Raw genomic sequence first — 23,881 nt, 5'->3', positions numbered from 1 at the left:
ACCATGTGAGAGCTTGTTAGCATTGCAGAATCTTAGGCCCACTCCAGACTTGCGAGATCAAAATCTGCGCTTTTGAGGGATCAAAAGAACCCTCGGATTTCTATGGACATTAACAGTTTAGGTGGTGCTGCAGGTTTCTGGTCAGGCTGGCAATGTTGTGAGCTGGACTGGTGGGAAATCGAGACTAGATTGGAGCCTAGCATTAGGTTAAAAATAGGGAAGGGCTGGACTTGAGGAACCAGGAGTAAGGAAAATGCAGTTGTACCCTTTATCATAATTAAACACAAACAGAAACCGTAGAGAAAGTAGTAAGTTTATCACCAGTCAGCGGGACCTGCGTCTGAATTTTCCAGCTGTACCATTTCTTACTTGTGTGACATTTAGGTCAAATTATTTAACCTGGTTGAGCCTTTTTCTTCATCTGTAATATGAGGGGAAATCTATAAGACTCCAGAAGGCCCTTGTAAAGGTTCAGTGAGGTATTAATAACACATAGAAAGCACTTAGCAGTCCCTGGCACAATGAAAATGACATCCATTAATAATATCGATATTGGTAAGAATCATATACTATTCTCTGAAAAAGATTTAAAAGGAAGAAGAGAAACTACCGTTTACCACTAGAGGCCCCCCACAATGTGGTGCGTAGAGACCCATAACAAATTTCAAGGTAAGGAACTTCATCTTCATTTAAAAGTGGCACTTGACTATTCCGTTTTTAAAAAGTAATTAACCCCTTACGTGTTCCCAAAGGTGCCTTCATAATGAAATTCCTGTTGCTATTATTACCAGTCTTACTGTCGCTACTGTTAGAGTACTCTCAAAAGAGCCCGTCTCCCTCCTGCAGTGGAACTTAAAATGGGGCGGAGGCAGGGAGTTACCAAAACCACTGCAGTGTATGCTGAATTCAATAACCTGTACTGCTAACGATCCAATCTCATTTCCCAAACCTCTACTATCCTCATTAATTTTTCTGCCGACATACCGTCTGTTTTCCAATTTCCCTCTGCCTTACACGTGCAGAACTTGTGGTAGAGAGAAGCCCCAGTTTGGCAGTTCTGCAAGTGATAGCCCAAGAGGTAGGGGGAATCTTAAGTTGAAGTCACCTGAAGCATGTCAGGGGTCAGGGAACTCGGAAAGCAAGAGTGTGGCCACGGATCTGCCAAGAGGCGCGACTCCCAGCTGAGGAGACCAGATGGCGGGAAAAAGCGGGGGTCCACCGACTCCGCGGCTATCTGTGATCCTACCCTTGGCCAGGCCGGGGAACCAAGAAAGACTTCCAACACTCCCCAAGTTTCAACTCAAGTCGTCTCCGAGGCTGCATGTGCCCCAGCCTCGCACGCCTCCCTGCAACGTGGCCGCATCTGGGGCGCCCTCATACCCTCAGGGTTTCCCAAACTCTTCCATTCTCTTCCCAGGCGCAGCCGTGTTCCAGGTCTCCCGGTCCCCGGGTTCTCCTCTTCGCGTGCCGGGAGAGTCTCCAGCTTCTCAGACTCCAGCAACCCCAGCCAAACCCCTTCGTTGCCTGGAGCCTCGGCTCCCGCGACACCGCCCGACTGCGGGGCGGGGGCAGGGCCAACGGCGGAACCGCCCCCAACCGCCTCCCCGGCCAGGCGAGCAGGCGGGTGGCTGGGGCGCCTCCACCTCCTCTTCCTAAAGCGGCGAGGCGCAGAGGAGCGGCATCACTCGAGCCCAGGTCCCAGCCACCACCACTCACAGCGCTCGGCGTTCAGGAAGAGGAGCAGCAGCGGAGGCGGCTGCTTCAGCGGCGGGCGGGCGCCAGAAAGGTAGACTGAGTCCCGGGCAGCTGCGCCGCGAACAGCCCACCTCCTAGCCCCGGGCTACGCGCCGCCAGCCCAGTAACCCCACTTTTGTGTGTCCTTCCAGGCCCCGATCGAAAAGCCTGGGAGGGCCGCCGAACTACCCCCGGAGGAGGAGCCAGTCCGAACCCAAGGCGCCACCGCCGCAGAAGCGGAGCGAGGCAGCAGTTGCCTCCATGGCCCACTCACCGGTGGCTGTCCAAGTGCCTGGGATGCAGGTGAGGAAGCGCAGGCCGCCCCCGCCGCCCACGTGACTACTTGGGAGCCCGGTGCGCTCTCGGTGCTGGGCACCGGCGACAAGGGACGGCCCCAGGGCTCCCCTGAGGGCAGGGCCGGTCACTCTGGCCAGGTGACCTGGGAGTAGGGCTCGAGGTGTTTCCTGGTGTGTAGGCTAAGTAGTGCTCTTCGCTGGGAAGGCGAGGCGGGACTGGAGCGCGCAACTAGGTGGGGATTGAGGGCGGTTGGGGGTATAAAAATAGGCCAGAGCCACAGACACCTGCGCCTGCTGAGCTTGGCACGGTTGGGGATGGGGGGCCGGAACTTAACCTGGGAGAGATGGAAGTGCCTTGGAATTTGTGGGGTAAAACGCGAGTAGTGAGTGACCTACACCCCCCACCCCAAACACACACTCAAGTTGGGGCGGGGCAAGACCAGGGGTGGCGGCGGCGGCGGCTTGCATTGGGCTCTTCCTGTGTGCGTAAGGTTAAGAGAGAGGTGACCTCTTTCTCCCTTTCGGTACTGCTGCTTAAGGGCAAAGTTGTAGCTTGCTCCCCGACCCAGGCCAGCCCATAGTGTGGCGTGAGAAATGCTGGTTCTGTTCAGAGTCGCTGAGGTGATGACTTCTCAGCCCCCTCTGTGCCTTTCCCACAAGATGACTGTTACATGTGGTTAAAGGAAGCTTTTTGTCTTGGACAAGGGACTACTGCATGGAACCCAACTTGTTACTCGAAGTCTACCCAGCCCAACCCCCTCCCATTATATTTTCATTTTATTAAAGGTAAGCTATGTCAGAAAACTTTTTATGCTGTTATGTTTTTAAATCGGTGCACTTTAGGCTATCTGCTAAATGTTACTCAAATCTACTAACTTTTTAAAGCGTTCATGTTCTATTTTTTTCCTTTGCTAGATGGCCCAAACAACCCATTTATGAATAGTTTAGAGGCTAAAACCACTAAAGCCTCAGTCCCTCATGATCTAAAATGTGAAAACAACCTTTTTTCAAGTTCGAAAATAAAATGTTTAGTAGTAAATAGCTTATATTTCTAGTAGAAATCAAAGAGTTGTAGACTGAGGCCTCAATTTACTTGTTGATGCATGGAGTTCTTTTTTTGTTTGTTTTTCAGTGTTCTCATTTTATGAATGGCCACAAAAGTGATTTTTAAATTCTTTCCCAAAAAGGGATTATTTGTGCACCTAGAACTCCTGGTGTGTCCTAAACACCAGACATTTCAGCTGCATTTAGGGCAAGTCTGGGTTGAGTCTCAGGAAGTTAGTGTATATTAAATAAAGAGAGACAGAGAGAGAAAGGGAAATAGGAAATAGTAGGGCTTAAAAAAAAAGATTAATCCACTCAAGCCTTGCAAAATGCCTCAAACTTTCTTCCTCTCAGGCGGCCTCCCCCTTCCTTCCCTCCCTCTTTTCCCCATGCACCCTGCCCCACACCCCATTCATTCAGTTCTGCCTTTGATTGTATCAAGGGAATTCATAGTTCGCAATACTAGTACAGTTTTGCTGTTTGATCTGGGAAAAAGTGACATTTTCTCACCGTGCTCTTCTTTCCATTCTGTGGAGAGTAAAACGATGCACATGTGAAGTTTGTCTGTGAGGGTCTCCATGCTTCTGGCTCCATTGTGTGCGCGAGCCTGCGTGCGTGCGTCAGCAGAGTGAGTGCCTCGCGTTCATCAAGTTTGTGATTCTGGGGAACTCTGTGCTGAGGGGAAAATAGTTTCTGATCTTTATTTTGTCTTGACCTTATTGAATTTATGTGGTTTAGGAACTGCTTGCTGTTCAGTATTTCTGATTGCTCCCTGCTTTGTTTAATTATCTGAGTTGCCTATCTCCTGAATTTTTAAATCTTAATTAATGTGGATTCGAATGTGAATCACATACTTTAAATTACAAATTCTGCCTTTCACTCTATGCCCTCTGAGTTGTGATTACTTTGTCCCACCTAATTTGAGTAGGGCAAACATCTCAATGTTAGCAAAGAGAGGAATCTTTTTTTTTTTTTTTTTTTTTTTGGTCATTCTCTTCATCTTAATGAAATGGTAAATTCTTAACTTCTTATTTCCATTTTCTTTCTAATATAGTTCTTAAGCACTTCGTGCAGCACACAATTTTTTCCATAGTTGAAATTGTACAATACCTTAATAATAAATTTGATAGCATGCAGTGTGACTCTTGAACCTAGACTATTTTTATTATTGTTATGTAGCAAAATATTGCGGATGAGATGCAGAAATCTATTGTGAGCTTGTAAAACTCTCCTAGAGTTTTATGAAAGCGTCAGGAGCAACTTTTAGACCTTTAGAAAACTTGAGTTAGCCATGTGTTCTTGAAATTACTGTATAGTGTTTCCACAAATCAGGGTGAGGTGGCCGACCAGCCTATAACTTTTTAACAGTTTATTTTAGAGAATTATGTAGATTGATGGGAAAAATGATTTTTCCAGAAATAAAAACAAAATTGCTTTCTCCACAATTTTTTTCTCCCTCTGAGGAGAGATGTGAAGTAGAAGCTCAGCTACCTGTTCTATCACTTAAGACTTCCAGCATTCCTGACTTTCAAACAAAGAAATTGCTGTTGCCACTAGTTTAAAATAGAAAAGAAACTTGGAGTGAAGAAAGAAAACCCAGGATTTGGTCCAGTTCAAATTCTTCCTTTTGAATTGTTACTCAAACTCATATTGTTGATATTTCTTAATATTGTAGTAATGAATATTTTTGCCATGTTACACCAAATGTTGAGGGTATGAAGTTTTTTGTACTTAATTTGTGCTTACTTCTTTAGTGTGTAACTAGAGGAATTTTCCATAGCGGTAGCTGAACTCTTCAAACTATTTAAAGTACACCTTAAAAAAAAAAACCAATAAACCTATCTCTTTCCACTCAAATATTTACTCTTTAATGATTCAAAACCTGTTTTCTTTGAAGTTTTCAGTTATAAATCATACTTAAGTTTAAGATATTTCCCCTTAGAACCTACAATAGTATTTTTGAGGACAAATTTTCATTTAGAATATTGTTAATTGTTAAATCTTTCGTAAGATGTAGGTGGGAGAATAAAGTTAAATGTTGAATTAGAGTACTAAATGTTATGCTTTATCCTGTGCCTCTTGTTAAAGAACTTTTAAAGCTTCTGCTAACGAACTTTAAAATTAGCCTTCATGTATCTTTAAATATGACCCAGGTGGTACAGTTTAAATCTAGTTGTCATTTGAGATGAGAAGCAGAAATGAAGTTTAACGATTAATGAACACTTTATTGAAGACTTTTATCTAAGTGGTGGGAAACATTGCCCAATGTTGGTGAACATAATCACTGGGTTCTGGGAAGCATAGTAATATATATTACATGTTCTGCCCTTAAAGATCTTAAAATCTTGTTGAGTTGTTAAAACTAGCACATGAAATATCAAATAATGCAAAATCTGTGAATTCACTATAAGTATAATAGAAGTGTCAGACTGGAAGCATTGAAGGCTTCCAAAAAGTAAGCTGACCCCAAAGTCTTGTTAGGATGGACACCGGGCAGGGCATTTCCAAGCAAGGAAAAATCCCCAGCAGAGGTAGACAGACTAGGATTTTTCGACTTGACAATGGTACTCACACAACCATTCTGTTTTTCGCTTTCCATACAGTATTCAGTAAATAACATGAGATAGTCAACACTTTGTTATAAATAAGCTTTGTGTTAGATGATTTTGCTTAACTGTAGGCTACTGTAAATGTGGACACATTTAAGGTAGGCTAAGCTATGATGTTTGGTAGATTAGGTGTACTGTATTAAATGCCTTTTCAACTTACAATATTTTCAACTTATGATAGATTTATTGGGACATAACCACATTTTAAGTCAAGGAGCATATGTATACAATACAGATAAGGAAGGGTGCACTGCATTTGTGAGCGCATGCACACACACACATACACACACAATCTTTGAGAACAGGATAAAGTCATTTGGGCTGTCATAGAGAATTCCTCTAGAAAAATGATGCACTATAATATCAGAAAACTGGATTGAGTACAGATCATGATTGTCCTTAAATGCCAGGGAAGGATTTTGGCCTTTGAACTGGCCATTAAACAGTTCTGAGTAAGGGAGACTCAATGTACCAAGTTATATATCGGAAGGGAAATCTCAAAATTGGATGAATGAATCAACTGGAGGATTGAGAGATGTAAGGGAATTTGATCTACAGAGGCTATTTCTTCTTTTTTAACTTTTTTTTTTTTTTTTTTTGAGACAGGGTTTCACTCTGTCACCCAGACTGTAGTGCAGTGGCACGATCACAGCTGACTGCAGCTGCCACCTCCTGGACTCAAGCAATCCATCCACATTGGCCTCCCAAAGTGCTAGGATTACAGGCGTGAGCTACTGCGCCTGGCTACAGAGGCTATTTCCATGGGTCAATCATAGTTATACAGATGCAATGGGCCTTCCATGGGCAGGTTCCCTTCCATATGTTTAGTACTATGAAGAAAAATTAATTACCAGGCTTAATAATTAGCTAGTTTCAGAAGGAAAAGTTAAAGACTTTGTGGTGTTGAATATGAGGGAACTGGGAGACTTATGATACATCTGAAAGAAATTGGAATGTAATGGAGAAGAGCCAGATCTGGTAGGAAGTTAAGGATTTCTGTTCTAGACTTGTGATTTTTGTGGTAACAATGGGATGACAAAGTACATATGTCCAATAAGTAGTTGAAGATGTAGAACTGAAGCTTTAGTCATTCATCAGATATTTACTGAGCATCTACTCTATGCTGGGCACGTCACTTGAAAATGAAGGACTAGAGACATCAAGGAGGGAGAGGTTCATAATGCCAGAAAGAATATGTGGAAGTGAGGGCCCTCATGAGACAGGACACATAGGTTGTAAGAAAAGGAAGGATGGCTTTAAGATGTATGAAAAGATGAAAAAATGTGTCAAGTTAGAGAGTTAACTGGGGTGGGGTGCGCGGATTCTTTATTTAACAGTCATCAGGAAACCTACATTGGAGAAAGAATTCAGGTTGGTACCAGAGTCCAGTATGTGGAGTTCATACCTCCCTTACACCTCCCTACGGGGATAATCAGATTCGCAATTTGAGGTTGAAAGCATTGCTTTGCATTGGTGAACCCGAATTATTGTCCTTGTTGTTGAGTAGTTAATGCAGAGGTGTTGAATATGCTAATGATAATGGCAGAAGACCAGCTGGAACAAAATAATCAAAGACTGTTAGCTGAGAGAAGCAGGGGGGCGGGGGGGGGGATAGTTAGAACTTTTAACACTAGGGGAGTAGGGACTGTAGGGAGAATAAACAGAAATTGGGTATGATAGGACATGTGCCTTCAACAGTAATCAGAGTTTAGAAATGGCACTTGAGTACAAAGGTCCATCATCATGTACTTCCCTTGCTTGAGTCCCAGAAAATGAGAGAATATAATTTAGCTGGTACTTAGGAACCATTGAACATTGTGATGCTGTATTTTTTATTCTGCTTTTCATTTATTCAGTGACCTTGAGTAAATCATCTACAAAATGGGGAATAATAAAAGCTGCATTTCCTTTGCCTCAATGAGAGGTTATTAGGATGAATTAACTATCATCTGTGGAGCTGGAGCTCCTTTGTAAAAGGTGTTATGATGTATGGGGGCAGTTCATCCTGCAAAACAATGCTTGGCTAATCACATGAAAACACTGTCATTATCTCATCTCTCTCCTTGATAACCCACATTTTTCTTTTGAAACCCAATCACCACCCCACACCACCCCAGTGAGACCCAAAGCCCTCTGCTCAGTTTTCTATACTTTTTGTTATATGGCTCGTCTCTGTAGATCTACACTTAGTTCCCACTACTTCCCAACAAGAAATCCCGTTAATTCTACCATGCCAGTCACAGTTCAATAATCAATGATTGGCCAAATTCTACCTGATTTTCAAGGTCCTCCATCTTACCTTCTTCGTGAACTCTCTCTGAATGTCCCAGGCTATAGAAATCTCTTCTGTTTCCAAGCACCTATTCTGTCTTTTGTCAGTAGTAGATACTCTTGTCCTTAATGTATATACTGCCTTAGATTTTCTCTAATTATATGTGTTATACTTGTCTCCCAAATGAGGTTGTACATTTCTTGAAATCAGGGACCATGGATTTCAGTTTTCTTTGTACCATTAGGTATGAATTATATGTAAAAGTCTTGGCTAATCACTGTACTATAGAGTGGATGTGTCTCATTGTTTAAAATTCTGTTTCTTTAAAAATATTGTACAGTGCTTGAACTTTGTACGCCTTAAAGACTAATTTATGTGTGTACAATGTAGACTTTCTATACCTATTTAAATGATTTTCATGTATTATGTGTAACATGTCTAGCAAAATATTCTTGTAACTAATCATCTGTTCACACACACTGAAGCTCTCATTCTCTTGCCTTCCACAGACTTTGAGAGAAAAATGAGCTTCATTGCTTTCTTAGTAACCATGGCTGATTTCAGACAAATTTGTGTCTCCCCTGATCTCTTCTCCTTTTCTCCTTCCTTCTACTTGTTCTTTCCCATGGCTCTTCAAGGTCCTCTCACTGGTGATTTGGACCTATCTACCTCTTGTTTCTTCCCTCTGCCCTCCCACTCCCCAAAAAACAAACATAAATAAAAAAACTGTTTTACTTTCCTGTCTGAACTGTCACATTAGAAAGAATCTGATAATTTCACTCATACTAAGATGTTTTTGATTAATGGCTCAGTGCTTTACTTCTCCATGGATATTCACATTGTACAGGGAATTATACCTTAAGAAATGGAAATCTAATAGTAGAATTTCAGACATCTTGATAGCAATTTTGACTGAGTTCTGTGTTCTGAAAGAGTGGTGGTTTTACTGGTTTTATTTGTTGCTAGAAAAATGGTGTTAGGTGAACAAAAAATAACAGTATTATTAGCTATAGTACAACAAACTCCTTTTCATTTCTCATAATTAAGACTCAAAGAATTTCTACCACAGGCACATGTAAAACAATGTCTCTGAAGGAATGGCAGAATGTAACTCATTTTTTAAAAAAAATCAATTAAATACACAGAACTAAAATTTTGACCACTTCTTTTTTTCCTTTTATTTTAGTTGACATGTAATAATTATACATATCTATGGGATACAGAGTAATATATTTTTTTGTGAGACAGGGTGTCACTCTGTCGCCCAGGCTGGAGTGCAGTGGCACAATCACATCTCACTGCAGCCTCAACCTCCCAGGCTCAGGTGATCCTCCCACCTCATCCTCCTAAGTAGCTGGGACTATGGGCAGTCGCCACCGTGCCTGGCTAATTTTTGTATTTTTTGTAAATATGGGGTTTCACCATGTTGCCTAGGCTGGTCTTGAACTCCTGGGCCCAAGCGATCCACCATGCTTGGCCTCCCAAAGTGCTGGAGTACAGGTGTGAGCCATCGTGCCCAACCGAGAGTAATATTTCAATACATATATATGATGTGTAATGATCAAATCAGAGCAATTAGCATATCTATTACCTCAAATATTTATCATTTTTTTATGGTGTGAACATTCCAAATCCTCCCTTCTAGCTTTCTGAAAATATACAATAAATTATGGTTAACCATATTCGCCCTACAGTACTGCAGAACAGAATTTACTCCTATCTAGCTGTAATTTTGTGTCAGTTCACCAATCTGTCCACATCTTCCCCTCCTGCTTCCCTTCTCAGCCTCTAATACAATTCTACTATCTATTTTCTCATATGAGTGAGAACGTGCAGTGTTTGTCTTTCTGTGCCTGGCTTAACATAATGTCCTCCAGTTCCGTCTATCTTGCTGTGAATAACATGATCTCATCCTCTTTTTACAGCTGAATAGTACTCTCTTGTGTATACATACCACATTTTCTTTATCCATTCTTAACCCTATCTTCTGTGCATTTCTCACTTGGTCATCCGCCATTTTAGACTAAAGTGTTAGATGACAGGAACCACATCTTTGAATTAATGTTTGTAGAAACCAAATATTTATTGAAGATATTAACTAATTTCTCTTAATACTCCTATAACATAGAGTGATTCTGTAGGAAAATGCCTTCAAATTTGGATTTAAACATAAAACTAAGGGCACATTGACAGCCAACTCTACCCATGATCCTCTTTGTTGTCCCTCCCTAAAACCACATATGATTTAGGAAAATCACCTATCTGAACATTCAGAGAAACCGGAAGACCTATATATGGAACATATACTGTCCTCCATTCCTGCCTGCCTCTCCCCACCACCCCTCACTAGCATATACCTTGCTGGGGATAGAGCTACAGGATGCACCTAAAAACTCCCCCTCAGGCTGTTCTGGACTTGTTCCAGCCTTCCCCTGACAGCAGCCTGCTGGCCTTTCTTTTCCTCCATTTTTCATAGCATCGTGGATGAGAATGATTTGTGTCTCAAAATATCAGATTAACCAATGGTATGTCTTAGCTTTGGATAGTCTGGCAAAATTAGAACAAAACTGTGGTTCATACTTCCTGAGCCCCAAAGTAAACAAAATTGTAGATCGCTTAGATGAAACAGGTGAAAATAGTCTAATTATCTTTTTTATATGTTCACTTTCTCTTTTTTTGGTCAAGCATCTTAAAAAATGTGCCATTGAGGAAATCGAAGCCATTGTGTCTTTGCATTTTTCTCATGAAAAATGTTTACGGAAAAAGTTTTCAGCCTTTCTTTGTGATCCTTGTAACAGAGATTATGTATTGTCAACAGTGTTTTAATTTTTTCCCTCTCCTTCTATTACCTCTTAAAGAAAAAGTGGGGAAAAGAAATCTATACAAGTACAACCTTATTAACTTAAAATACAAAGGACTGAAATGCGTTGAGTTCAAATCAACCATCAATGGGTTTTTTTCAATTTGTTTATTATGGAACAATAGGGTGTCTAACCAAAGAATTAACAGTTGCTTTGAATTATAGAAAAAGCTTCCCAGTATCAACTTAGTGAAGTTTTACTGAATTTGAAATCCATACTACACTAGATGTGTTAGGAAATTTCTAAGCATGCTAGTGAATTACTCTACCAGGTTTCAATCGTGCCTGGTAACACAATCCTAGGAGTGAATTTTTGGCAGGTGGAGGAAATAATTTAAGAACATCTAGAAGCATCCAGATTTTTCTTTGAAAATGCATTTTTGAGTTGCTCCGTTAGTCCCTTTTTAACCCTTCTTCCCACCCTCAGCTTTCCACTAAACCATTGGCTTTGGGACATATCACTTTACAGTATGTTATATTAAGCTAGGTTTGACTGCTTGATGCACTATAGTATGAATAACAGAGCAGTGGGTGGTAGGGGAGGGATGGGCAATATAGATAATCAGGTGGAGCATAAGCTGTTATTAATGCAAGACAATTTAGGGGAGCTGAGCCAGTAGAACCCATAAAGTCAGAATTTCTTCCCAAAGCCTCTGGCTCATCATTATCGCTGCCCACTAGAGCTGGGAAAGTTTCTAAACTCCCTGATCTCAATTTCCTGCTGCCTGCCTTAACTTTAAGCAGAAGCACAAATGAAACCAATCAGCAAAGTACGCACACATGCTACTAAAAGTATGGTGACAGAAAATAGAACTTTGACCTGTTGTGGTTAAAGAGACTAAAGTCAATGTATCTGACAGCCTTAGGGAAATACGCATATTTCAAATGTATGCTTTTTAAGTGCTACTGGCCCCACGGGAAGAACACTTGGCAAACTCATTAATTAGGATCCTGTTTGAGTCTCTAGTTTTAGTTCAAATCTTTTGTTTGAACTTAGCGGTGAGCTTTCTTAAGTGCTTGTCAGTAAATGGTAATATATTGGACTTTACCAGCTTGGACAGTGGTGACCCAGGTTTTATATTTTTACACACAGAATCTACGAGGTTTGATTTAAGCCAGAAAATTATTAGCAGCAAAGTTTGGAAGGCCTACTTTGGGTAGGACAGAGTGCTTGCTGCCTATCTTTGAAATACAAAAAGTATTAGAGAGTTCTTGAGTTCAAGAAGTTTATACTCTAACCAGAGTGACTAGACACCTACACATTTAGAAATCTAACAATGCAGAACAGTAGTAATGAATCCCAAATAAGATAGAATCTGATGTAGAAGCATCCATCCCAAGGAAGCCTGGAGTAAGAAAGGAAACTATCCATTATAGAATACCTTTCTGCTAGGCATTCGTGTTTTGCTACTCCACTACATCGCTTCTCGGCAGGATGGCCTTCAACAGACCTTTAAAAGAGAGTAGGAGGCAAGCAGGGGAAAAGGCCCAAGGGGACACACACAGGCTCCTTGTATAAGAGAGATTTGAGGTAGGTACCTGTTGGTATGAATTGTGTTAGGGCTACACTGTAAAAGGCCTTGAATGCCAGATTGATACATTTATTCTTCACTCAGTCCATAACAAGGAGTTTTGGGTTTTTATTTTTTTATTTTTTAGCAATATAGGGAAATGATGGAATAACGTTGTTTGTTTTGGAAGATTGCATTAGGCTGTTGGAAACCTAACAGGGTAGGCTGGAGATAAGGGAAGGCTTAACTGATAAGGGTTTAATCTAGGGCAGTGATGGTTAAACTGGAGCATGTATGGGAAGCACCTGGAAGGCTTGTGAAAACACAGACTACTATACCCTAGCCCCAGAGTTTCTGATGGAATAGATCTGAGGTGAAGCCTGTGAATTTGCATTTCTCATGAGTTCTCAGCTGCTCTGCCAATTTGGGGAGCACTTTGAGCACCACTCAAGGATGACTTTAACAGACATTGTCGACCCCTTAAATGTGAGAAGGGAGGAAACATGATGAGAGAGTAGAGTCAGAGATAAGGCTGAGTTTGGAAGAAAATTGGTACAGTTTTGGGAATGTTGAATTTGAAGTGCTGGTCACACATCCAAGCAGAGGCAATCAGTAACACGTTTGTTGAAGAGAGGAGATGGAGATTGGTGAATCTTATGTGAAGATAGTAGATGAAATTGTGAGAGATGAAAACAACAAGATTTCCAGTTATCTTTCCAAGAAGCCGAACTCAACTTTGTGTTAAGTTCTACAGCTTCCAAAATCTCATGGTCACCCATGACTTCTGTTTTCCTTAATCTAGGCAGGTTTGTGACTTAGCAAACACCCATCCTCATCATTATATAGTTACCATTGGCCCGTGTGTGCTGTTAAGTAGCCTACTTCAGTTTTTATTGATTGATTTAATTTTATTATTGTTATATAATTTTATTATAATAAATTTTACAATATTAATTTTATTGTTTATTTTGTTATTTTTATTGTTTTGGTCTGGATAAGCCCCTTAGATGACAAATTCTTACAAATAGAACCTTTCTGTGGAATGATGTTACCATGCTCAGTATGGTTAGGTATTTACTGTAGTAAACAGTTCATTAATGCTTTTATCTTCAAATGCAGACCCTTATTAAGAACATGAAATCTGTTTATGCTTATAGTTGCTAAAATGCAACTTGGCTAAAGTAATATAAATGGCAGTATCTTAAATTCCAGTAAGTAGCAATATTTCCCCCACAGGTAGACATTTTTAGCCTTATTATTATATCTCCCCTCAAAAAAAAAAAAACAAAACAAAAAAACACAAAAAAACAGACTTAGTAGCTCTGGCTGCATACACACACACACACACACACACACACACACACACACACACACACATTCACAATCCTGACATTTCAAAGCCGATTTGTATTTATATATGTAAATTCCTGGAAGGGAGAGAAAGTCACTTCTGAATCATTAAAGAAATATCAAACCACTTCCTAAATGGCCTTTCTGCTCTCTGAAATATTCTCGATACCTGTCAGATTCATATATTATCTTTTGCCAACAGGTACCCATAGGAAAACTCTGAGTTTAGTTCAAACAAAGGAGTAGAACTGAAAATAAGAGAAGCACGTAGGGCAACACCAAACAATGTGAGCAAACTTGATTTACCCACCTCATTCACCAACTTTGGACCTAAATCACTTTTCAATTTCTAAAATGAACACACAACCAACAAAAATGAATCCATCCTTCAGAATCAAAGATTTGCTACCAATGAGGATGTAGAAAAGCATGTGAAGAAATATTCTCTTAAAAAAGTTTGCCTGGGCTCCGTGGCTCATGCCTGTAATCCCAGCATTTTGGGAGGCCAAGGTGGATGGATCACTTGAGGTCAGGAGCTTGAGACCAGTCTGGCCAACATGGTGAAACCCTGCCTCTACTCAAAATACAAAAATTAGCTGGGTGTGGTGGCGCATGCCTATAATCCCAGCTACTCATGAGGCTAAGGGGGGAGAATCGCTTGAACCTGGGAGGCGGAGGTTGCAGTGAACTGAGATCACACCACTGCACTCAAGTCTGGGCTACAGGGTGAGACGCTATCTCAAAATAATAATAATAATTTAAGCTGTATTTAATTATCACTAGAATCCCTAAGTGACTTGCTTCCTCTTCAGGGAGTTAAATTTATTTGGATGTAAAAATGCTGATATGTTTACCTTATACCTCACACTTTATTGTGAAGATTTGTTGGGGATAATGATAGATAAATGGATAGATGAATGAATGTATATATGCACCCTCAATGTGTATTGCACATGAAGTATATTTTACATTTGAAAATACTTTTAATCTATTTTTTAAAAATAAGGCTCAATATTTGCCTACAGAGTTTTTAATAAACTATACTAATAGTAGATACAACTATGTTTTAAAAGTAGAAAAATTCATTGTCAAAATAAAAATGAATAACAGGATGGTCACCAAGTTCAAGGAGCAGAAAAATATCATTTGAAAATGTCATTTAAGAAGGTCTGCAAATTAAAGGAAATCAATGTAATTTATGTAAAAATATGTATTCAGTAAAAATTGTGGTGTCCATGGACTTGCTAAATATTTTTATTATATGAAAATATATGGAAAATACATAGAATTCTTTACCTCATTTAAAGCCTCATTTACTGGAAGGTAAAAACATGTGAGTATGTACCTATGTCTAAATATATAATAGCATTGTCAGTATTTTACACATGACGCACTTTTATTGTAGCACATGTTGCACGTTTATCGTGGCTAGTTCTTTCTACCTTTGATATTTAAACTCTTAGTATTCCTGAAGAAATTGAACTCACAGCAGTCTATAACATACAGAGTACAGATCATGGGAAATGGTTTTTAATGAAATTCAGTACCAATGTTAAGCAGTTTTAGTGAATTAGGATTGAATTGAACATTATCTAGGATTATATTTATCAAGATTTTCAATTCTTTGCTTAATTTTTCCTGTAGAATAATTTTGCAGAGAATCATTGCATTAAAGGAACTGTTTTGATATATATTTGTTTACTTGTTAGTAAAATCAGAGATATGTGGACAGTAAACGAATGACTTCTACTTCATAGAAACTTGTCATCATTGTCTAAGCTCTTATTTTGAAGCTCAAATTGTTATAAGTACTTAACACTATAGATTCTAAGGGATAGAGAATGGAAGGGACTAGGCATTGAATTCTGTTTCTGTGACAAACAAAATCTTGTACCCGGAGAGCTGCGTTCTTTTGTTTTTTTTTTTTTTTTTGTTTTTTTTTTAACTATTTATCTCTTCATGAAAAATGGTGACTGTCACTGAAAGATCTTTTTTACTCTGTCACAGGCTTCTCAAAGGGCACATAAAATGAAAACGTGGGATTCAGCTAGTTAAATAATGAATCAATTTCGAGGTTTTAGCATAGGTGACACCTCCATGGTCGTCTTTTTGGACTGTGATTTCTGGTAATAGCAAGTGAAAAAAAACTATTACGGCCGTTGCTATGGATCTTCTATCTGCTGAGGTTCAGGCATCGTTTTTGGAGGCTGCGGTGTAAACCCTGCTTAGGGAAGGTAGAATTTCATAATAACAGAGGATTACTGCTGCCTCATGAGCAAACAGAAAATGTAGGTGAGGGAAAAGGTGTTGGACTCTGGAAGAACAGAAAAACAGTATTTCCAAGGAAGGGGAAAAGTAATCCTTTGCTTTAAAGATTGAGAATTCTTTCTGTATTTTTTTAGAATGGGAAATTTCTCTACTTTCTGCAGAGATGAGAAAAAGCTAACAGAAAAGGAAATTGGGGAGGTAATAGTAATTCGTTTTTTCTTGTTGTGTGTGACTTTTGTGATAAAAGTGACATTACATAATTAATTTGTTATGGCAAGAAAATGTCTAAAGAGCCTTTTTGGTTGGTAGAAAGCTTGTGCAAGATCAGGGAAAAGATGTAACATAATGGGAATGGTGATTACAGTTGCTTTTCTATTTAAGATGTGCAATTTTGGTAGCATGTGTATTGGACCAATAAATTGTTTCTAGACACTTGGAGTCATTTTGGGTGGCCTTTTTTTTTTCCCTTGGTAGCCAAAATGAATACTTTTCATTAATAAAGAAAGATGCCAGAATATCTCTCACTTGATTTTACTTGGCTAATTTGAACTGCTATTTTGTGGGGAGCGGGGGGCTAAAGAGGAGGCTCATTTTAAAATGACTGGACTTAATATCATTGTTATTTTTCCAGTAAGTTCTGGCATTAAACATCTCCCTTGGGGAATGATTAAAACAGTTCTGTGGAGCATTTCAAGGCTGAGTAGCATCTCATATATACTCTAAAATAAGTTTGCCTAATGACTTTTTAGCACCACTTGATTTATGTTTTGGCTAAGAGTTCTAAATAGTAGTAGTCCAATTACTTTTTTCTAGGAATATTTGCAGATACTACATACTGTATTGTTTACATTATTAACTTTTAACTTTACAGTAGTTTAAAAGGTATAAATGTCTTTATGCTTAAAACAAACAAACAAACAAACAAAAACACTGTTTTCTCTATCCTATTCCAAGATAGAGTCAGTTCTCTCCCTTTGTCCACCCACATGCCTGGATTCTGGGTCAGTCTGTGTAACTAGAAGTGTTTTAATTTGATTACTCTGGGGTGTATTTTTGATGGTAGTGCATCATGAAATTATAGTATAGGTGTGATCTTGGTTGAAAGATAAAGCACATTTTAGATATTTTTTAAAAATTTCTTTACCTGGAAAGATTATCTGTTAATTGTGAAAGAATACTTTTTATTTAATATGGCCAAGTGGCTCCAGAGCTTGATTTTTTATTTTTTTTTCCCTGATAGGACACTAAATCATTTCCTCCTACTAGAATGAATGAAGAATGTAGTGTATGCTGTTCCACTATACTGTGAAATTGCCTGTGTGCCTCTCTGCAAATGTAAAGTAAAGGGATTGCATAGGTAATCCTTAAGCTCTAAAACTGAGTTTTGGAGATTCTACTCAGGAGTTGGGACTAGGTTATTATTTGTAAAAGACAGGGTACACACAACATTTTATATATTGAAGGGATCAGGTACTCATTCCAGGCAAATTTTGAATTTGATGTAAATAATTTTTAACTGAAGCAGTGAATGTGTAATTATGCTTTTACTGTGTGTAATGAATTTTCTGCTAAGAGGTAGAAAGGCTATAATGTTTGGCTTATGCTTTGGACAAAAGGAAAGTTCTTTGAAATTTTGGATTGTTAGGTTCTCCCTGACAAATATTTTGATTCCCTGTATTTCTGGAAAATAATGATCATCTACCATCTTCCAGTAGTGCTTTTGGAGCTTTGTTAATTGAATGCAGTCTTTCTCAACCAGAATTCCTCATATGAACCATAAAACAGAAAATGATTTTAGTTACTGTCTTCTCAATTCTCTCAAGAAGGACATATAAGGAAGCCCAATTCTAGATGCACCATAGAGCAGTTAATTTTTTACATACAAGAATTCTTTAGGGTAGCAGTGGTCAAACTATATCTAAGGGCCAAATACTGTCTGTGACCTAGTCATGTGAGGCCTGCAAGCTAAAAATATTTTTTATATTTTAAAAGGGTTATTTTAAAAAGATGTGACAGAGACTCAGAGATTGTAAAGTGTACCTGACCCACAAAGCTTGAAATATTTAGTATCCGGCCCTTTACAGGAAAGGTTTGCCGATCCCTGCCTTGGGGCATTAAGACTGAGAATTGCTGATCTAAAGAAAGGAAGCATTTTATAGTACTTTCACTGAGGTTGTGGATATAGCATGACAATAGAGAAGATTTTCACTTTACTAAGGTAACTGACTTGCCTATTGCTTCCATTATTGTGATGCTTAATTCAAGGAAAGACCTCAGATCAGAGTAAATAGGCAGATATGTTTCTGTTTGCTTTTTAGAGATACACTTTAACCATGGAATTACATAGAATGTTGTATTGGTAATGACAATGAATGATAAATTACATTTATATGTTTGCATGCAGATACATTTAAATATTTTTCTCAGTTTCTAGAGAAGGAAAATAAAAGTGGGATAATTTTATAAAGTAATATAAAGGAGGACAGGGGAGAAGCTTAATTGCTTTTCTCAGTATTTAAAATTAGATGGCCACATCTATTAGAGAAGGAAAGTGAATAGGGAGTGTTAAGTGTCAGATATAATCACATTTGTTTCCTCCTTGTACTGAGTAAGTGTCTTCACCCTACAATTAACATCTCAGGTACCTTGTCTGAAGTAAGGAGGATAATACTTAATCAAAAATGCATAAAATTATTAGATCATAGCATATGAAGTAATCAGGCTTTACCAATGCCACTTGACTACTTGATTTAGTGGGGGAGGTACCATCCACCATAAAACACGTATTGGTATGTCACAGAATTATCAAAGGAAAGAAAATGACCATCAGCACTTATTTGTAATTTGCTGCTGATTTCCTTTATCTCCGTATTCAGTTAATCATGAAGTTCTATCAGTGTTTTTTCCTGCAAAATATCAGACATCATCTCTTCTTTTGTCACACCATTCTTTTGTCATTAAGTAGACTCCAGGCTGCGTGTAGACATGATGCAGTTACCTAAAACACAACCTTTATTTTTTCACTCATTTGCTGAAAGCTTTCAGCGGCTCCCTACTAGCCTGACCAGAAATTCCGAGGAAAGATGAGTCAAGCCAGGCTTGCTGAGGTGGTCAGGAAAGGCAGTACTAGATAGCTGAGATGGCTTTCAGACTGGGTGTAAATAAGGGAAAGAAAGGGGAGAAATGAAATTAGCCAAGGCAAGAAAGAACAAAAGGAATTCTAAGGTTTCATTTTCCAAAATGTTTTATAAGTCCTTTTGGTGTAGGCAGTGAGGATTTGTTTGATGAATAGTACTTTCTCTCTGGTTAGGATTGTAAAATGATGGGGTACAAACCAGCTCACCAGCTCAAGTTGTAGATCACTGATCTTTTTGGGTAGACAGTGTTCAAATGATTTTAATTACTTAGAATTGCTCATCAAGCTGATTTTGGCTATAGCAATTTAAGAACTTATTAAGGAACTTTGTCATTTATCTCCATCCTGAGTTTACTTATTTGTCATTGCTCTCCCCACTCCACCCCCAGCTAGAAATCACTCATTATAAAACCTTTTTAAAAGCCAAGTATTTTATAAGGGTCATTTCTGGTCTTACTGCTTTTTAACGTTCTTAAACAGACTATATAGCATTTTTTTCTGAAGGAAAAAGATCAACTTTTGTACATGTGTTTAGATTTAGTACTAGATGTTGATTATCACAATTGGAGAATTACAATTTTGTTAAATTGATTTCTAAATAGACAAGGACTATAAATATCAACTAATATAATGCTTTGTATTTATATTAGCAAAAATTAACTTAGTCATATTTGTGTTGAGAACATGGAAATAGCTTTATGTTTGAAATGATATTTGTTAAAAGATTCAACTCAGTAGATATCTCATAATTTCAGTAGCATTTTCTCCTCTATTTGAACATTTGATTTGTCAAACATTTAATTTGTGCTTTGGTAATTTCAGCAATGTCAGCACAGATCAATGGGTGTAAAAATGGGTGAATTTGTACCTCTAGAGATTGGGATTAAGATATTTACAAGTGCTATTGACAATGGGGACAATGGGGTAGGATGGAGATAGGTTTCAGAAATCTTAAAGAAAATGTGGGGACCTTCAAGAGGAGATTAACTCACAACAAAAAGTAGAAGAGTCTTCTGAACTGGAATTATTTGGGAAAGTGAAAATATAACAACATTTAGTGCTTTTTCCCCAAAATGAGTGGTATTCCCCATGCAAAGGAAAGGGAACAGCAATAATAAAATTGTCAGTGAGACTGCTGAAATCTCAGCCCTGTATTGTTAATGCAAGCTACTGTCTCATATATATTGACTGTATCATGGTGCATAGTACGGAGCTTTTCTGTTCATTTGTAGTAGTTCTTCTTAGGCTTTCAGGTACAACTATTTCACACATACACACACACATACCATTTTACTTGGTTTTTAAGTGTATTCTTATTTATTAATGCATTGTTCCAAATATTTTAAAGAATTAGAGTAATAAAAACTAACAATAAACATTTGTTTAGCCCTGCACACATATACACACACATAAACACAGACTTTGATGTTATTTTTCACTTTGGGAAAATGAAAAGGTGGTTATTGAAAGACTAGAGACCATTCTTTTGTTCAATAACTTCCTCTCTTTTTGCCAAGATTAAAATCATTTGCTATTGATGCCATCATGCCATCAATATCATTTTCTTTTGATCATAAAATGTTAAAGCCAGCAGGACCCAAGAGATAATTTTCCCTAGTCCTATGATTCCATTGGGTAACTCTTAATAAATACTATTTGATTAAATTCGTTCAGAATATAGATTTGATTAAGGAGGAAAATGTTGGAGGGAAATTATTCTGCAGCCACTTTCTCATTAAGAATGAAAAGGTAAGTCTATGTAAAATTCCACTTTTTCAATCAGTGTTAATTTTCTAAAAGAACTCATGGTGTTAATAATTTAGTGCTGTGCTTACAAGCTTCAAACCTATTGATTTTAATTGGAGTTCCACATCTAGAAGAAAGATAGGCAGTGAGCAAATCAATTTTGTTTTAATCCAATGCATTTTAATAAGTGTGCTAAAGATTCACCATAACATTACCCATGATAGTTCGATATTTGCTATAAGGGGCTGCTGCCTTAGATTCTAACCAAAGGCATTTATTTCTGAAAGTACTAGAATGACATCCTTTTATTTTCCCTCTAATATGGATAGCATAAAATGAGGCTCTCAGCATCTGTCACTTCAAAGTGCCCTGTGTGGGTTTGATTAAATAATGGCCTGAATAAATTAGGATACCTGTTTTATCATTTATATATTAAGAGAGTCTTTGTCTTTCTTTCATTGTATGGCCTTTTCCCCCTTTCCAAATGAATATTTTATAGTTAGGTCTTGTTATCAATCTCAGGCCATATTTATGTAATGTCCTGTTTAGTCAGTAATAATTCCTGTAATTTTAACATTAATGCTCATGGTTAAACCTGATGCCTGGTTGAATTGTGTATTTCTATGTGTATTTCTATATGTATTTAGCACAATGAAATGAAAAGAAATTTACAGCAGAGTGGTATGCAAACTGTGGCTCTTCAAGGCCTCTAATCTTTGCATTACAGTATGAAATCATCCTGGATGCTCCAGGACATACAGTAGTCATGTGGTTCTGGTTAATAGTGATTGCAGATGTGCTTCTAGAATCAGATTTTTATATACCACTGATATGCATCCTTGTGTGTGTGGCTACTACCAACTCCTCTTTGAGTATAGCTCCATATTCTTTCGAGAATTGCTGTTTTGCAACCCAAAGAACTCTCTCCAGTTGAAAGAAAAAAATCTCAAAGTTGTGATTTCGCAAAGTTTTTATTATGTTAATCACATGAAAATAGGGATTGACTTAAAATTTCACACCTATGTTAACATCCGTCAGTTTATTGAATATAATCTCCCTTTCGCCAAAAGTCAGAAGTCAAGTTGCAAATAAAAAGACAATCACACACCAAAGATTTCATTTTAGGAGGGCCCCCAGGTAAATACCCTGCAATCATCCAACGGCCATGGTCTATAAAGGGCCATACTGGATACTGTGAGGATAGCTGCCACTGAGTAAGGCAGAGCCCTATCCTTAATAAACCTACTATTGAAAATAGAAAGTCATGGCAATGAAAGAGAATGCAAACATAGTAAAATGTGTGCTCCAATGGAGGCACAAGTAAAGGCCTGTGGGAGGGCAGAAGATGAAGCAATGGATTGGTTAATCAGGTTCCCCTAGGGGGATGAGAAGGCTTGTTTTGTTTTTAATTAAAGATGCTGCAATTTTCAGAGATGGAGAAGGAGAAGCAAGGTATTGTAGACTGAGAAAATGGCATGAGTCAAAGGCTCAAAAATTTAAAAATAGAGTCATTTCCTAATGGATCACTGTATTTAAGTTTGTATGTCTAAGGTATTACCTACTGAAGCATTGGGCCTGAAATATGTTAAGATATCCCTGGAAATTTCCCTTTGGACACTTAGTTTCACTGGGTGTTCAAATTCTCTTTATACACACACACACACACGCACACACACACACAGAGATCTATATATATATCTATATATATAGAGAGAGATCTATAGATATATATCTATATATACAGAGAAACATGTATATAGATCTATATAGAGAAACATATATATATATGTGTATATATATGTTACTTTCTGAGTACTACTTTATGTTCTGAGTGAATTTACTTCACACCTAAAGGAGAGAAAGACAAACAGAACTTTAGTTCCTGTATGAGCTGAACTTATTAGGTCCTTATTTAGGTCCTGTATGAGCTGTGTGAACCCCTTGATTTCCTCCGGTACAGTCATGTGTATATAATGGGACATGGCCAGTGTGAAAGACGAGAAATCAGTCTGGATAATGACTCATTCTGCTGCTCTTTATCTATTCTTGGTGTCTAGGCCAACTTCATTACAGTATTAGAGTGTTGGGGCTTGAATACGGTCTACTAGTGATTTTGAATTTCTTACTGGAACAATGGAGTGGTATATAGTTTTCATTTGAGCTATTGTGTGCTGTTATAGGCTTGGCCACACGGCCAATACCAATGAATCCATTACCTTGTTTCAAAACTAGGGTTGGTGATTGCTAGTGATCAAGGAAGGAGAACAAAGGGACTTGGCTTCTAATACTTCACAGATTCACACAGCTTCAGAGCAGTAAGGAATTTAAAGATTGAATCCACCTCTCTCCCTCATACAGATGGTGAAATCGACATTAAATCACTGATTTCTTGTAATTTTCAAGATAAGTGAAATTAAGTCAATTTTTTCCTGACCTCTCTGCTCTCTTTACCTCTGTAGTACTTATGAGAAACCAGACCTCCTTTTTCCTTTGGAATGGCTGTAAGGTCAGAGAGGAATTAGCTAAATGATGCAATGGAATTTGCATCCAGCATTTATTGTGATGATAGCCTTGACTTTTGGTTTATTGAGAGAAGAATGTGATTGTTTGCAGGATGTTTCCTTCCCTTTACCCACGGATATAATTAAAGGTTTAAGGGAACTTCAGATCCCAGAGAGTCAGTTAAAAAAAAAAAAAAAAATTAGTTATTTCTTTTCACTTAAAAGGGCGTATATCCAAAGGTGATTTACCTGGTTGAACAAAATAATCTGACGTTTCTTGTTTTAATTAAAATAACAGGAATGTAAAGACCTACATATTTGGGAAATGGAGCTAATGAAAGTGCTGCCTATTATTACTTTGGTTCTTGCTTGAGGATTTTTAAGATAAGGAAAGTTATTACATTTATTCTCTTTCTTTCTATATTTTATTTTTCTTTGGAAAAATGTGATATGTGGTTAAGTGACAATAGAATCAAAGCAATGTCTCATTCTTCTTTACCCCATTGTAAAATGAACTGTCTTACAAACATGTAAAGAACAGCATTCTTCGCATC

The 23,881-nt window shown here is 38.2% G+C and overlaps 1 protein-coding gene across 2 annotated transcripts in view; it reads left to right on the top strand.

Annotated features, from left to right (window-relative positions):
• Positions 1-1,599: 1,599 nt before the first annotated feature.
• Positions 1,600-23,881, top strand: part of STK26 (serine/threonine kinase 26) — a 52,601-nt gene continuing 30,319 nt past the window's right edge. The window contains exons 1-2 of one of the 2 annotated variants that reach the window (XM_003918281.3): positions 1,600-1,786; positions 1,887-2,037. In XM_003918281.3, the coding sequence (XP_003918330.1) occupies positions 1,996-2,037 (42 nt within the window). In that variant the 5' untranslated portion in view covers positions 1,600-1,786; positions 1,887-1,995. Of the gene's footprint in view, positions 1,787-1,886; positions 2,038-15,608; positions 16,143-23,881 lie in introns of those variants that run through there. The other variant, XM_009198260.4, reaches the window with a different exon arrangement.

The sequence above is a fragment of the Papio anubis genome, chromosome X, assembly GCF_008728515.1.
Source record: "Papio anubis isolate 15944 chromosome X, Panubis1.0, whole genome shotgun sequence".
Lineage (NCBI taxonomy): Eukaryota > Metazoa > Chordata > Mammalia > Primates > Cercopithecidae > Papio > Papio anubis.
This window is presented reverse-complemented; position numbering and strand designations above follow the sequence as displayed.